Genomic DNA, 16,777 nt, shown 5'->3' on the forward strand with positions numbered 1-16,777 from the left:
GGGTTCACCTTCCAGTGGGACAATAACCCTAAACATTCTGGTTTAGATGAAAGCATATTCATGTGTGTGAACGGCTGGTCACAGTCAAGACCTAAATCCCATTGATAATCTTTGGCAAGACGTGAAACTTGCTGATCACAGTGAGAGTGAGTGTGGAAAGAAGAAGGGGCAAAATGTCACCTCTGAGTGTTGAAAGCTGGTAGAGCGAGACCCCAGAAGACTTGCAGTAGTAATTGCATCAAAAGGTGGTCCTACAAAGTATTGACTCAGGGGGGCTGAATAAAAATGGTATGAATACTTTTTCAAGGCACTGTATACTGTAAGCATGCACGTGTCTATGTGTGTGGTTACTGCACTTGGGGGGGCTGAGAATTAACGCAATTTATGAGCCTGAAGTCGCCCTTGTCTATAAGGCACAGGCGGCCGCTCCCACCGCACAAGAAAAAATAGCTCCATGAATGAGAACTGCAGAAATATCTTCTGCGCTTCCAGCAACGAATGTACAAACTAATGAGCGGCTGCTGGATAACACCTCTGTAGCTGTGAAATCGCCCCCCGCTCGCCCGCCGCTCGCTCCCCCAGCACCCGCTTCTAACTAGGAATCTAAATCAGCTGCAAGGAGAAGTCAGCGCGGAGTAATGGCTGCGAGCGTCCGCACAGACACTGAGAATATTACCGAAGCGCCACACTATCTATTTATATCAGAAATGCTAAAACTTACCGCGTGGGAATCACAACTTTTAATAAATGTCAGACAATACTGCAGCGTTAAAGGGAGTCTCCGCTTATAGGGGTGATGACTTTTCAGCAAAATAAATTCCCTATAGCATATGTGTAGCAAATAAATGACAAATATCATATTGCCCAGGAGCTTGTGTTTATACATAGCAGCCAATCTGGTAAAGCAGAACTGCAGTATAAAGTATAGAGGAGCAGAGACGCAGCTACAAGCCTGCGATCTAACGGGAAGTGAATGAGCATAGCTGTGACCCAATGGCTTAGAGCTAAAAATCAGAAGAGAAGAAAACAGATAGGAGGTGGGAAGACAGAAGGCGCTCCTCCATCTCTCATCACTCACTAATGGACGCCTTTTTTCCTTTTTTTGTAGAATGACTTGCATCGAGCAATCCAGAGGACGCACTCCGCCATGTTCAACCAGGTGTTCATCCTCATTTGTACTCTGGTCTGCCTCATGTTTACTTGGTATGTGCAACGACGTTCTATAAAAATCCCTCAACCTGTTCCAATCTGTATTTTTATACAAAGAGAGTAGTATTATAGTAGTTATATTCTTGTACATAGGGAGCTGTATTATAGTAGTTATATTCTTGTACATAGGAGCAGTATTATAGTAGTTATATTCTTGTACATAGGGAGCTGTATTATAGTAGTTATATTCTTGTACATAGGAGCAGTATTATAGTAGTTATATTCTTGTACATAGGGAGCTGTATTATAGTAGTTATATTCTTGTACATAGGGGGCAGTATTATAGTAGTTATATTCTTGGACATAGAGGGCAGTATTGTAGTAGTTATATTCTTGTATATAGGGAGCAATATTATAGTAGTTATATTCTTGGACATAGGGGGCAGTATTGTAGTAGTTATATTCTTGTACATAGGGGGCAGTATTATAGTAGTTATATTCTTGGACATAGGGGGCAGTATTGTAGTAGTTATATTCTTGGACATAGGGGGCAGTATTGTAGTAGTTATATTCTTGGACATAGGGGGCAGTATTGTAGTAGTTATATTCTTGTACATAGGGGGCAGTATTATAGTAGTTATATTCTTGTATATAGGGAGCAGTATTGTAGTAGTTATATTCTTGTACATAGGGAGCTGTATTATAGTAGTTATATTCTTGTACATAGGGGCAGTATTATACCGTAGTAGTTATATTCTTGCACACAGGGGCAGTATTATAGTAGTTATATTCTTGCACACAGGGGCAGTATTATAGTAGTTATATTCTTGTAAATAGGGGCAGTATTATAGTAGTTATATTCTTGTACATAGGGGCAGTATTATAGTAGTTATATTCTTGTACATAGGGGGCAGTATTATAGTAGTTATATTCTTGTACATAGGGGGCAGTATTATAGTAGTTATATTCATGTACATAGGGGGCAGTATTATAGTAGTTATATTTTTGTACACAGGGGCAGTATTATAGTAGTTATATTCTTGTACATAGGGGGCAGTATTATAGTAGTTATATTCTTGTACATAGGGGGCAGTATTATAGTAGTTATATTCTTGTACATAGGGGCAGTATTATAGTAGTTATATTCTTGTACATAGGGGGCAGTATTATAGTAGTTATATTCTTGTACATAGGGGGCAGTATTATAGTAGTTATATTCTTGTACATAGGGGACAGTATTATTGTAGTTATATTGTTGTACATAAGAGCAGTATTATAGTAGTTATATTCTTGTACATAGGGGCAGTATTATAATAGTTATATTCATGTACATACGGGGCAGTATTATAGTAGTTATATTCTTGTACATAGGGGGCAGTATTATAGTAGTTATATTCTTGTACATAGGGGGCAGTATTATAGTAGTTATATTCTTGTACATAGGGGCAGTATTATAGTAGTTATAGTCTTGTACATAGGGAGCAGTATTATAGTAGTTATATTCTTGTACATAGGGGCAGTATTATAGTAGTTATATTCTTGTACATAGTGGCAGTATTATAGTAGTTATATTCTTGTACATAAGAGCAGTATTATAGTAGTTATATTCTTGTACATAAGAGCAGTATTATAGTAGTTATATTCTTGTACATAGGGGGCAGTATTATAATAGTAATATTCTTGTACATAAGGGGCAATTTTTATTGTATAAAACCCACAAATACAATTAAAATAAACAGAATTCTTCCTTAATACAAAACATAAATTCTCATGAATGCATCAAACAATAATTATATAACTAAATTAATACATTAGGAATAAAGGTAACTTAGAGTTCACTCCTGTGGAAGGAAGAATATGAAATAAACACTTTTAGTAACACGATCATGTTATTATCCCACAGTCACATTCCTCCATAGTTTCTCATTACTCTGACTTTTCTTTATCTCTAACGCTCTTATCCATCTGAGCTCGGACAGTATCTTTGTGGCTGCGGTGATGGGATGGAAGGGCTCGCTGTGGAGGGACACTCGGGTTCTCATGTGCCAGTGGTAATATTTAATGGTGGTAATGATCAGGTACATTGTCCCCCTGTCGATATTACCATCAGTGGATGGGATACCATAGATAATGTCAGGGTAATTCAGGGGATTTTCAGCTTGGTTGATACTTCTGTCCATATTTCCCTACCTCCCCAGCAATCACAAATAAAATGCTCCATGGTTTCCTCCTGCTGACAACCAAGGGGACAGTTCCGATCCGAAACACTTAAATATTTTAAGTTCCCCTTCACAAAGAGCTTCCTATGTAGCTACAGCCAAGCAATGTCAAAAAACTTTGCCGGAAGTCGCCTCCCGTTGAGGAATCGGAGACTGTCCTGAAGAGTCCTGGTGGCACAATCCCTTAGGGCCAGTGGAGAGTAGAAGAAAGTCCTACATATATGAGCACACAGATCTTTCCTCGTATTACTCTCAATGTAAGACTTCTCCAGTCCTCACTTCCTGATACACTTCAGACCATATTCCAGATACTGGGGGAGGTGGTCACATGTCCATCTCCTCCTCTTGAGACTGCCACCTCGCACCCAAGATTCTGCAAAAGGCAATATCCAATACTTGATACTATTCGCCCCCAGGGAGCTACTGTTTGAATCGATGTTCCCAAAATTTACTTTCAGAAACAAGGAGTCAAAAAAAACCCTTGGATTTAACATATCCAGCCCGCCCTCACTCCGCTGTAGGTACGTTATACCCCACTTTATCAGGTTCATCCTGTTCCCCCACAAGAGCTGGAAGAACAGGCTGAGGAGCCTCGCCGAGAAGGATTCTGGCAAAGGAAAAACGACAGAGACATACAAGAAAACGGAGACCAGGTATGTCTTCAACATAGCAACCCTTTCTCTGTAAGTCAGCCTCCAGTTCTTCCATCGCTGAACCTTTGCATTTCCGGTCTCCAAGTTTTCCTCCCAATTTAGGCTGGAATTATCTTCCCTCCCAAATTTAACCCCTAAGATCTTAATATGGGTGGAGCCCTTAACAAACTGCGGAAGATCAAAGTCTGGGTCAGATTGCAGTGTCCACAGAGCTTGACTCTTCTCAAGGTTGACCAGAGACCCGGTGGCCCCTGAGTAACTTCTGAGTAACTTCTGATGGCCGCGGACAATATCCACACCTCATGAGGATTAGATATCACCAGCATCACATCATCCGCGTAGGCAACCACTTTCAGAGGCAAGCAGTGGGGGATCGGCATCCCCCAAAAGTTACACTCCTGCAGTGACCTCAAAAACTGGTATATGGCAAAAACATGCAGGAGTGGACTCAGCGGGCAGCCCTGTCTCACCCCCGCCTCAACTCCAAAAGTGCCACCCTGCCAACCATTAATCAGAGGAAAACTCACCGCCTCTCTGTACAAAGTCTTCGTCAATCCACAAATTGTCCTGGAATACCGTACTTTGACAAAGTGGCCCACAGATAATCATGATCAACTCTGTCAAAGGCTTTAGCCTGGTCCAGACTGACAACATATCTCCCACACTGCAGAGCTTTACATCTCTCAAACATCTCCCGTATCGAGATGACCGCTCCAGAGATGTTCCGCCCTTTTACCGTGCCAAACTGAGAGCCTACCAACAGTGCCGAGGACAAACAGACTAACCTAGAAAACAGGATCTTTGCCAGAATCTTCCTGTCAACATTCAAGAGGGCATTTCTTATAAAATTCTGCTGTTATACCATCCGGACCTGGTGCCTTCTTCAGATGTAACTTATCAATGGCCTCCTTAACCTCCTCCACCGTTAATTCTGCTGTCAAAGGAGAAAAGTCCAGATCATTAGTATCAGGCGTTGGAGTTGCCTCCAAGAATTGAGTCATTTTACGTTTATCCAAAGCCTTCCTCTGAAACAAGTCAGTATAATAAGATTTCACAACCCCAAGGATACCCTCCCGAGATTCCTGCAATACACCCTAGGAGTCAATGAGACCTGTGACCGATTTATTGGCCACCCGCTCCCGGCAATTCTCAAAGGAATCAGGTGCTCCCAAGACCCCATAATCCCGTTCAAGAACCAAGGAGGTATACCTGCTGTACTGATACTGCCTTATCTCAGATTTCAGCCGGTCGCTCTTCTCTTTGTTACCTCGGCCCTCCGAATAGAGTGACTCCAATTCTTTGCGCAGCCTTAGGTACTGGCTGTACTTACTCCTGCCTTTCTTAACTGACAGTCTCTTCAAGAGGCATCTGATATCATCCTTGACATCTTCCCACCAGTCGGCCATGTTGTCATAGAAGTCCACTCTCTGTAGATGACCCTGCAAAAGGGAGTAGACACAACTCTGGACAGAGACATCATGGAGGAGGCTGGAATTGAGTCTCCATAACCCCCTACCAACATCAGCTCGCTTAGCGGCCCCCAGGCAGAAATATAGGCAAGATGGTCTGCGTATGGGACGACTCTCTCACTCATGGCACCAATGACTTCCATGGGACTTACAAAAGCCAGATCTATTCTACTGCCTCTATTGGAGCAGCAATAGGTTAATTTTGGCTTTCGACCTCCCCGTTTAAAGACGTCACCTAATCCGGCCTGTGGGACTATGTTGTTCAAGATCCTACCATCCCTCGTCACGGTCCTACCTGAGGAGCTGTCACCTGATGTCGGTATGGCATTAAAGTCCCCTGCCATTATCACTGGAAGAGAGGTGAACAGATAAGGCTTGACATCATTAAATAACTGTATCCTGTCAGTCACCGCCTGTGGCCCATAGATGTTAATAAGCCGGAGTCGCCTTTCATAGACAGTGACTTCCAGGACCAGACACCTTCCCATAACCACCTCTGTCATCCTATGTACTGTCACATCCCTGGTGTTGAACAGAATGGCGACCCCGGCGTACGGCTCCACAGCCAGTGACCAAAAAGAGGGACCAGACCGCCATTCCCTCTCAGCCTCCCTCATGAGCCCCTGAGTCGTCAGCCGCGTCTCCTGCAGAAAGAGGACATCTGCGTCCAGGTATCGGAGATGGTCATAGACAGCGTGCCTCGTCCTCCTCACCTTAATGCTGTTCACATTACTGGATGTTATTTTTAATGAGAAATCCGCCATCACAATGCCACAACAGAGGAGCAGAGATGTAAAAGCCGCCATCATAAGTCTGGATCACAGATGTACTGACTACCACCGGTCTCCATGTCAGACTGTATCTCAGTGTCAGCAGGTACGGGCTTCCGTTTTGTAGGGGGATGGTCCGCTACGTCCCTGTCATACTCAGTCTCTATTCGTTTTATCTCTTCCTCCAAGTCCCCATCAGACTCAGACAAAACATCAAACTTATTGGACACGACAATCACACCTGTCGAACTCTGGACTTTTTTCCTGCCACGCTGGCTAGTGACATACTCCTCCTCAGGTTTGCGGGAGGCCTTGTCCTTTTTTTTTCCTTTTTACCTGATAACAGCCACTTTCTTCAGCTAGAGATGGTGATACTGAAGTGGTGGCTACATGTGGCTGCTGGACCTGAGGGACGACCTCCATGCTCCCCTCTGTACCCTCTGTGCAAAGCTGATCTGATGTTACCTGAGCGGACCCCTGGTGGACCTCTGACCTGGTCAGTACTGTCCCTGACATTAAAGCCTCCTCCTCCTGAGCCTCTGTCCCTGTCACTAACTCCTCATCAGGAAGGAGCTTTCATATATTGTGCCAGGCATCTGGACAGTCCCTGTGAGGGTGGCCGATCTCCCCACAGAGGTTGCACTTGATGTTCTGGCAATCTGCCACTAAGTGGCTGACTTCCCCGCACAGGCTGCACTTTACCACGGTACAGGTGTTTGCCAGGTGACCCACTTTACCACACTTAAAACACTTTCGTGGCTGCCCAGGGTAGAAGCAAACCCCCTTCACCCTCCCGATAAAGAAGGAGTTGGGTAAGTGAGCTGTGATATTGTTGTGCTGGCGCAATTCCACCAGCACCTTCCATCCACCGGTCCATATACCGTCCTCATCCCTGTTTTTGGTGAGGTCGGAGACAAGGTCACAATGCCTCCGGAGCCACACCACAATGTCCTGCGGGGGAACAGCCTCATTCCAAAAGATATTAACCGTGGCGGTATCTGGCTTAGATATTGGAATGAAGCTGAACATATTCCAGCCATCAGCGTCCCTGAACTTAGGGAAATTGGCTCAGAATCTGTCCAGATCAGACATGAGCTTAAAACTGATGTCATAGCCCTGTATGTCTGGCAGATTGATGACCGCCAAGATATTAACCGGCACAAACCCCATCTGGCGGCACAGGAGCTCCCTGACCACCAGCCTCCTGTCCGGCAGGTCCTCCTTGGCACCTCTGTGCCTGAACCGCACCACATTCCTCCTTTTGAAAGCCTGCCCGGTGTAATTGGCGCCGGAGGTAAAGGACGGAGCGCCGCGGCTCCAAACATTACTGGGAGGGACCTGTGGGGCCGCACTGGGCTGACTGACAGGGCGAGGGTCTGCAGCGAAGGGGCCTGTTGCACCTTGTGTGCTGGAAACCAAAGGGGGGAAAATCACAGACATTTTGCACATTATTATCATCATCAATCTCAATAGCATCATCAGGATGCGCAATGTCCACCACAGACTCTGTACCCCCTTCAGCCCCTAACCCCACATGAACAGTATCAATATCCCCAGAATTAGTGCTCTCCTGGACACCAACAGTAGATGTAGTCTCATGTCCACTGTCTTGCTGTTGTGCCGGGTATGCTGGGACTTGTGGTACCACTGGGATCTGAGCCTCTTGCTCCTGCTTGGGGTCTGGCGCAGGTAGTTGCGGCTGCTGGTGTAGTATCTGACCCTCCTTAAAACAGAAGCTAGCGGGCTGCAGTACCGGCCGTACCTGCTGCCGGGTCCCCCCTGGGACAATGTCTGTGCGGGAGCCAGCAGAGTCCTGCGTGTAGGACCTAAACCGCTCCTGGTTCCTATATGTCTCTGCCAGGGGCCCCATCTTCGCCAGCACACAGTCCATGTCCCCCACCACAGTCGCCAGCTCTACTCCCAGTGCATTCAGTCTCTCGTCATATGCAGAGTGATCCCCTGGATTAGCAGCCTTCACCTTGTGAATGCAGTCAATTTCTATTTGCAGAAGATTCCTCTGCTGCTGCAACTCACCAAACCTTCTGACCAGTCCTGGTATCTCCTCTGTCAGCTGTAGCTCCGGGGAACGTGGCAGCTCCTTCTGGGGTCTTGCTTTAGGGGTTGACACTTTGGTTTTTAATGTTGCTGGTTTTGTGGCTCCAGCCTCCGCAACACTTTTACCGCTGCCACCAGCCTGCAATCTCATGCGTCCAATGCTCGCCATGCTGGTCACCACATGTCTCAGCTGAAGGTTCTCCTGGAGTGTTTGCTTCTCCAGAGATGTCCGTCTCTGTCTGCCTGGAGTGAGCTGCACACCTGAAGCTGGTGATGGACTCTGCTTCACCTTCTGTGCAGCCACCTGCCCTCCAGCACTCAGGGTCTCAGCAGAAGATGCCTTCTGGGATTTCCTTCCAGGCTCTGGACACTGTTTGCCTTGACTGGCCGACTGTTTAACTGCAACATCCTTGCACACAGACAAAGCTTTCTCTTGTTTCTTTCCTGTGCTAACTTCAACACATGGTCTTTCTCCATGCTGCTGGGTCTTCCATTCTGAGGTTTATTTTCCCCAGAGGCAACTCTGGGATTTCCATCCACATGAGAAGGTTGGTAGTTTCCTCCCAGTGTAGGCCTGGAAGCCAGGGCCTTGCTTGGGGAGCTTCCCCGCCCAGGGTGGCCCCTCCCTGGGCTTGCTCCAGACATGAGGAGAACCACAGACACACAACCTCACAGTTAGGAGGCAGTATTATAGTAGTTATATTCTTGTACATAGGGGCAGTATTATAGTAGTTATATTCTATTACATAGGGGACAGTATTAGAGTAGTTATATTCTTGTATATAGGAGCAGTATTATAGTAGATATATTCTTGTACATAGGACAGTATTATAGTAGTTATATTCTTGTACATAGGGGCAGTATTATAGTAGTTATAGTCTTGTACATAGGGGGCAGTATTATAATAGTTATATTCTTGTACATAGGGGGCAGTATTATAGTAGTTATATTCTTGCCCATAGGGGACAGTATTATAGTAGTTATATTCTTGTACATAGGAGCAGTATTATAGTAGTTATATTCTTGCACATAGGGGACAGTATTATAGTAGTTATATTCTTGTACATAGAATATAACTACTATAATACTGCTCCTATGTACAAGAATATAAGTAGTATAATACTGCCTCCTATGTACAAGAATATAACTACTATAATACTGCTATTACATAGGGGCAGTATTATAATAGTTATATTCTTGTACATATAGTGCAGTATTATAGTAGCTATATTCTTGTACATAGGGGGCAGTATTATAGTAGTTATATTCTTGTACAGAGGGGACAGTATTATAGTAGTTATATTCTTGTAAAAAGGGGGCAGTATTATAGTAGTTATATTCTTGTACATAGGGGGCAGTATTATAGTAGTTATATTCTTGTACATAGGGGGCGGTATTATAGTAGTTATATTCTTGTACATAGAATATAACTACTATAATACTGCTCCTATGTACAAGAATATAAGTAGTATAATACTGCCTCATATGTACAAGAATATAAGTAGTATAATACTGCCTCCTATGTAATAGAATATAACTACTATAATACTGCTCCTATTACATAGGGGCAGTATTATAATAGTTATATTCTTGTACATATAGTGCAGTATTATAGTAGCTATATTCTTGTACATAGGGGGCAATTTTTATTGTAAAAACCAAACAAATACAAATAAATTTAACAACATTCCTCCAATAATACAAAACTAAATTCACTTGGATTGTACATACATTCATTACATATCCAGATTATGCATCAAATTAACTTAGAGTCCATACTCCTAGTTTGCGGGGAGAAAAAAAAAAAAAAAAACACAACACTTTGCAAACAGAGCTCATCATGTTCCTACCCAGTGACTCATCCGTCACTATCTTAACATTTCCTAATTTCTCCTAATGATTTTCCCTATCTGAGTTCAGACATTATCTGGTTGAGAGCGTCACAGATCTGAGTCGGAGTTATTCTGTTCACCACCGGTCTCCATCTCAGACTCTACCCGAGTGCCCTCAGGTAAGGGCTTCCGCTTTGGCGGAGGACAGTCCTCTATGTCCCTATCACACTCTGCGTCAATTCTTTTAAGGTCATCTTCAAAATCGCCATTAGACTCAGACAGAACATCAAACCTGTTAGATACGACCATTACACCCGCAGATCTCTGGAATTTCTTCCCGGCTCCTTGGCCAGTGTCATACTCCTCAGGTTTACGGGAGGCCTTGTCCTTTTTCTTCCTTTTCTGATTATTGCTATACTCTTCAGACACAGATGGTAGCACTGAAGTAATGCCTTCTTGTGACTGCTGCCCCTGAGGAACAACCTCCATACTCCCCTGTTCTCTCTCTGAACCCTGCTGCTCTGGTGTTAGCGGAGTAGACCCCTGGTGGACCTCTGGTCTGGTCAGTATTTCCTCAGACAGTAAAGCTGCCTCCTCCAGAATCTCTGCCCCTGCCACCAAGTCCTCGTCAGGAAAGTCCTTACAGATATTGTGCCAGGCGTCTGGACAGTCCCTGTGAGGATGACCGATCTTACCACAGAGGTTGCACCTGATGTTCTGGCAGTCTGCAGCTAGATGGCCGACCTCCCCACACAGGCTGCACTTCACCACAGTACAGGTATTTGCCAGGTGACCTGCCTTGCCACATTTAAAGCACTTACGAGGCTGCCCTGGATAGAAACACACCCCCCTCTCCCTCCCAATAAAGAAGGAGTTGGGTAAATGGGCAGTGATGTTATTGCATTGGCGCAGTTTCACCAAAACCCGCCACCCTCCCGTCCAGATACCATCACTGTCTCTGCTTTTGGTGAGGTCAGAGACCAGGTCACAATGCCTCCGGAGCCACACCACAATGTCCTGCGGGGGAACAGACTCATTCCAGAAGATGACATTTACGGTGACAGTATCTGGCTTAGAGATAGGAATAAAGCTGAACTTACTCCAGCCCTCCGTGTCTCTAAACTTGGGGAAACTAGACCAGAATCTGTCCAGATCAGACATGAGCTTAAAGCTGACATCATAGCCCTGCCTGTCTGGAAGATTAATCACTGCCAGGATGCTGACTGGCACAAACCCCATCTGGTGGCACAAGAGCTCCCTGACGACAAACCTCCTGTCTGGCAGATCCTCCTTGGCACCACTGTGCCGGAAACGCACGACGTTTCTCCGTTTAAACGCCTGGCCTGTATAATTGGTACCAGAGGTAAAGGACGGAGCACCACGACTCCAGGCATTACTGGGGGGACCGTGCAGGGTCACATTGGGTTGACTGACGGGGTGAAGGTCTGCAGCAGGAGGGGCAGCCACACCTTGTGTGCTCGAAATTAAAAGGGGGAAATCACAGATATTATCAAACACATTGTTATCATCAGCATCAATGTCATTATCAGACTGTGCAGTGTCCACCAAAGATACTGTGCTCCCCCAAGCCCCCGACCCCTCAGATACAGCACGGTTATCCCCAGCAACAGAGCCCTGCTGGGCACCATCAGTAACTACTGGCACATGTCCACTGCCCAACTGTTGTGCTTGGCATTCTGAGACTTGTAGTCCCTCTGCTGGAAAGTGCAGTCCATGCTGCTGCTTGGGATCTGCTGCAGGCTGCTGTGCTGGGCATTCTGAGACTTGTAGTACACCTGCTGGAATATGCATAACATGCTGCTGCTTGGGGTCTGCCACAGGCTGCTGCGGCTGCAGTATTTGACCCTTTTGGAAGCAGAAACTTGCAGGCTGCAGAACTGGCCGCACCGGCTTCTGGGGCTCACTTGGGACAATGTCTGAGCTGGAACCTGCAGAGTCCTGCTTGTGTGACATAAACAGTTCCTGGTTCCTATAAGTCTCTGCCAGGGGCCCCATCTTCTCTAGGACGCAGTCCATGTCCGTCACCACTTTTGCCAGCTGTATATCAAGTGTGTTCAGAGTCTGATCATAAAAGGTGTGATCTCCACCAGGATTAGCAGCTTTTACATTATAGCCCATGTCTATTTGTTTCTGCAGCAAGTCTTTGTGCTGCTGTAACTCACCGAGCCTTTTGACAAGTCCTGGGATCTCCTCTGTGACCTGAAGCTCAGGTGCACATGGCGTCTCCTCCTGGGATCCTGCTTTCAGCAAAGTCCCTGGATTCACCACCGCTGGTTTCGTGGTTCCAGGCTCCACAGCACTTTTACTGCTGCCACCTGACTGCGACCTTGTGCGCCCAGAGCTCGCCATGCTGGCCACCACATACTTCTGCTGCAGGTTCTCCTGGAGTGTCTGTCTCTCCAGTGAGGTTCTCCTCTGCCTGCTGGGAGTCAGCTGCACACCTGAAGTTGGTGATGGCACCTCCTGAGCTGCAGGCTGCTTTCCTCCATTCAGCTTCTCACCAGTAGATTTCTTCTGGATTTCTCCTCGTTGTCCTTCACTCTGCTTGCCTTGGCTGGCCGACTGCTTAACTGGAACTTTCTTACCCACAGCCATGGCTATTCCTTGTTCCGTTACTTTACGCACTTTCATTGACATGTCAATTCTTTCTGCGGATTGAAAACCGCAGATAATCCGCGCGGAAAATTCCGCACCGTCTGCATTGCGGTTTTTGATTCCCATAGGGAATCATGGTACTGTACACTGCAGCAGAAACTGCTGCGGGTCCGCAGCGGCCAAAACCGCTGCGGAACCGCAGCAAAATCCGCAGCGTGTGCACACAGCCTTAGACACAGCTTGAGCGTTACTTCCCAGTGTAGGCCTGGAAGCCTGGGCCTTGCTTGGGGAGTTACCCCGCCCAGGGAGGCCTCCCCCTGGGTTTGCTCCAGACATCAGGAGAGCTACAAACACACATCCTCACAGCTAGGAGGCAGTATTAGGCTACTTTCAGACTTCAGTTTGGAAGCATCAGGCACGATGCGGCGAAAAATGTAAAAGCCGGATCCGGCACAGGTTGCCACCGGATCAGGCTTTTCCCCCATAGACTAGCATTATCGCCGCATTGCGCCTGATGGCCATGCGGCGTGTCCGGCTTTTGCCGGAAATGGCAAAAAATGCCTGTCCGGCGTCTGCAAAAAACGTTCCCTGCAACGTTTTTTGACAGCGCCGGACCGCTTTTTTCCACTGCGCATGCCCGAAGTCTCTCTCGCCCTCTCCCTCTCCTGCACCGTCTCCGGCCTCAACAGATGATCAGGCGGGCTGCGGCTTCTACCGGATCAGGTTTGACAACTTTTTGCCGCAGCCCGCCGGATTTAAAAATCTGAAGTCTGAAAGTAGCCTTATAGTAGTTATATTCTTGTACATAGGGGGCAGTATTATAGTAGTTATATTCTTGTACATAGGAGGCAGTATTATACTACTTATATTCTTGTACATAGGAGGCAGTATTATACTACTTATATTCTTGTACATAGGAGGCAGTATTATACTACTTATATTCTTGTACATAGATGCAGTATTATAGTAGTTATATTCTATTACATAGGGGCAGTATTATGATAGTTATATTCTTGTACATAGGGGGCAGTATTATAGTAGTTATATTCTTGTACATATAGTGCAGTATTATAGTAGCTATATTCTTGTACATAGGGGGCAGTATTATAGTAGTTATATTCTTGTACATAGGGGGCAGTATTATAGTAGTTATATTCTTGCACATAGGGGCAGCATTACAGTAGTTATATTCTTGTATATAGGAGGCAGTATTATAGTAGTTACTGTATATTCTTGTACATACGGGCAGTATTATAGTAGTTATATTCTTGAACATAGGGGCAGTATTATAATAGTTATATTCTTGTACATAGGGAGCAGTATTATAGTAGCTATATTCTTGTACATAGGGTGCAGTATTATAGTAGTTATATTCTTGTACAGAGGGGCAGTATTATAGTAGTTATTGTCTTGTACTTAGGGAGCAGTATTATAGTAGTTATATTCTTGTACATAAGGGGCAATTTTTATTGTATAAAACCAACAAATACAATTAAAATAAACAGAATTCTTCCTTAATACAAAACAAATTCTCATGAATGCATCAGACAATAATTACAGAACTAAATTTATACATTAGGAATAAAGGTAACTTAGAGTTCACTCCTGTGGAAGGAAGAATATGAAATAAACACTTTTAGTAACACGATCATGTTATTATCCCACGGACACATTCCTCCATAGTTTCTCATTACTCTGACTTTTCTTTATCTCTAACGCTCTTATCCATCTGAGCTCGGACAGTATCTTTGTGGCTACGGTGATGGGATGGAAGGGCTCGCTGTGGAGAGACACTCGGGTTCTCATGTGCCAGTGGTAATACTTAATGGTGGTAATGATCAGGTACATTGTCCCCCTGTCGATGTTACCGTCAGTGGATGGGACTCCATAGATAATGTCAGGGTAATTCAGGGACAGCAGTCTGGGGATTTTCAGCTTGGTCGATACTTCCGTCCATATTTCCCTACCTCCCCAGCAATCACAAATAAAATGCTCCATGACAACCAAGGGGACAGTTCCGATCCGAAACACTTAAATATTTTAAGTTCCCCCTCACAAAGAGCTTCCCATGTAGCGACAGCCAAGCAATGTCAAAAAACTTTGCTGGAAGTCGCCTCCCGTTGAGGAACCGGAGACTGTCCTGAAGGGTCTTGGTGGCACAATCTCTTAGGGCCAGTGGAGACTGGAAGAAAGTCCTACATATATGAGCACACAGATCTTTCCTCGTATTACTCTCAATGTAAGACTTCTCCAGTCCCCACTTCCTGACACACTTCAGACCATATTCCAGATACTGGGGGAGGTGGTCACCTGTCCATCTCCTCCTCTTGAGACTGCCGCCTCGCACCCAAGATTCCGCAAAAGGCAATATCCAATACCTGATACTATTCGCCCACAGGGAGCTACTGTTTGAATCCATGCTCCCAAAATTTACTTTCAGAAACAAGGAGTCAAAGAAAACCCTTGGATTTAACATATCCAGCCCGCCCTCACTCCGCCGTAGGTACGTTATTCCCCTCTTTATCAGGTTCATCCTGTTCCCCCACAAGAGCTGGAAGAACAGGCTGAGGAGCCTCGCCGAGAAGGATTCTGGCAAAGGAAAAACGACAGAGACGTACAAGAAGACAGGGACCAGGTACGTCTTCAATATAGCAACCCTTTCTCTGTAAGTCAGCCTCCAGTTCTTCCATCGCTGAACCTTTGCATTTCCGGTCTCCAATTTTTCCTCCCAATTTAGGCTGGCATTATCTTCCCTCCCAAATTTCACCCCTAAGATCTTAATATGGGTGGAGGCCTTAACAAACTGTGGCAGATCAAAGTCTGGGTCAGATTGCAATGTCCACAGAGCTTGACTCTTCTCAAGGTTGACCAGAGACCCGGAGGCCTCTGAGTAACTTCTGATGGCCGCAGACAACATCTGCACCTCATGAGGATTAGATATCACCAGCGTCACATCATCCGCGTAGGCAACCACCTTCAGAGGCAAGCAGTGGGGGACCGGCACCCCCCAAAAGTTACACTCTTGCAGTGACCTCAGAAACGGGTCTATGGCAAAAACATACAGGAGTGGACTCAGCGGGCAGCCCTGTCTCACCCCCGCCTCAACTCCAAAAGTGCCACCCTGCCAACCATTAATCAGAGGAAAGCTCACCGCCTCTCTGTACAAAGTCTTCAGCCAATCCACAAATTGTCCTGGAATACCGTACTTTGACAAAGTGGCCCACAGATAATCATGATCAACTCTGTCAAAGGCTTTAGCCTGGTCCAGACTGACAACATATCTCCCACACCGTAGAGCTTTACATCTCTCAAACATCTCCCGTATCGAGATGACCGCTCCAGAGATGTTCCGCCCTTTTACTGTGCCAAACTGAGAGCCTACCAACAGTGCCGGGGACAAACAGACTAACCTAGAAAACAGGATCTTCGCCAGAATCTTCCTGTCAACATTCAAGAGGGCAATTGGCCTCCAGTTCTTGATGTCGCTCGGCTCCTTACCTTTAGACAGCAGAATTAATGAGGACACTCTCATGGATGGAGGCATCAGGTGATTTTCTAGACAATTTTTGTAAACATCCACAAGAATTGGAGCCAGGAGGTCTCTGAATTTCTTATAAAATTCTGCTGTTATACCATCCGGACCTGGTGCCTTCTTCAGATGTAACTTATCAATAGCCTCCTTAACCTCCTCCACCGTTAATTCTGCTGTCAAAGGAGAAAAGTCCAGATCATTAGTATCAGGCGTTGGAGTTGCCTCCAAGAATTGAGTCATTTTATGTTTATCCAAAGCCTTCCTCTGAAACAAGTCAGTATAATAAGATTTCACAACCCCCAGGATACCCTCCCGAGATTCCTGCAATACACCCTGGGAGTCAATGAGACCTGTGACCGACCAATTTATTGGCCACCCGCTCCCGGCAATTCTCAAAGGGATCAGGTGCCCCTAAGACCCCATAATCCCGTTCAAGAACCAAGGAGGTATACCTGCTGTACTGATACTGCCTTATCTCAGAT

The 16,777-nt window shown here is 45.7% G+C and overlaps 1 protein-coding gene across 8 annotated transcripts in view; it reads left to right on the top strand.

The window, feature by feature from the left end:
• The window catches only part of QTRT1 (queuine tRNA-ribosyltransferase catalytic subunit 1), a 353,595-nt gene that overhangs the window by 191,696 nt on the left and 145,122 nt on the right, over window positions 1-16,777 (top strand). For all 8 annotated transcript variants that reach the window (XR_012234469.1, XR_012234470.1, XM_073587543.1 and 5 more), the window contains exon 10: window positions 1,109-1,203. Coding sequence is in view for 6 of the 8 variants with exons in the window: in XM_073587543.1 (XP_073443644.1) it covers window positions 1,109-1,203 (95 nt within the window). In the remaining 2 variants the exon portion in view is untranslated. The remainder of the gene's footprint in view (window positions 1-1,108; window positions 1,204-16,777) is intronic.

Source organism: Dendrobates tinctorius, unplaced genomic scaffold (genome assembly GCF_039654945.1).
Source record: "Dendrobates tinctorius isolate UK_male_01 unplaced genomic scaffold, ASM3965494v1 ptg000099l, whole genome shotgun sequence".
Taxonomy (NCBI): domain Eukaryota; kingdom Metazoa; phylum Chordata; class Amphibia; order Anura; family Dendrobatidae; genus Dendrobates; species Dendrobates tinctorius.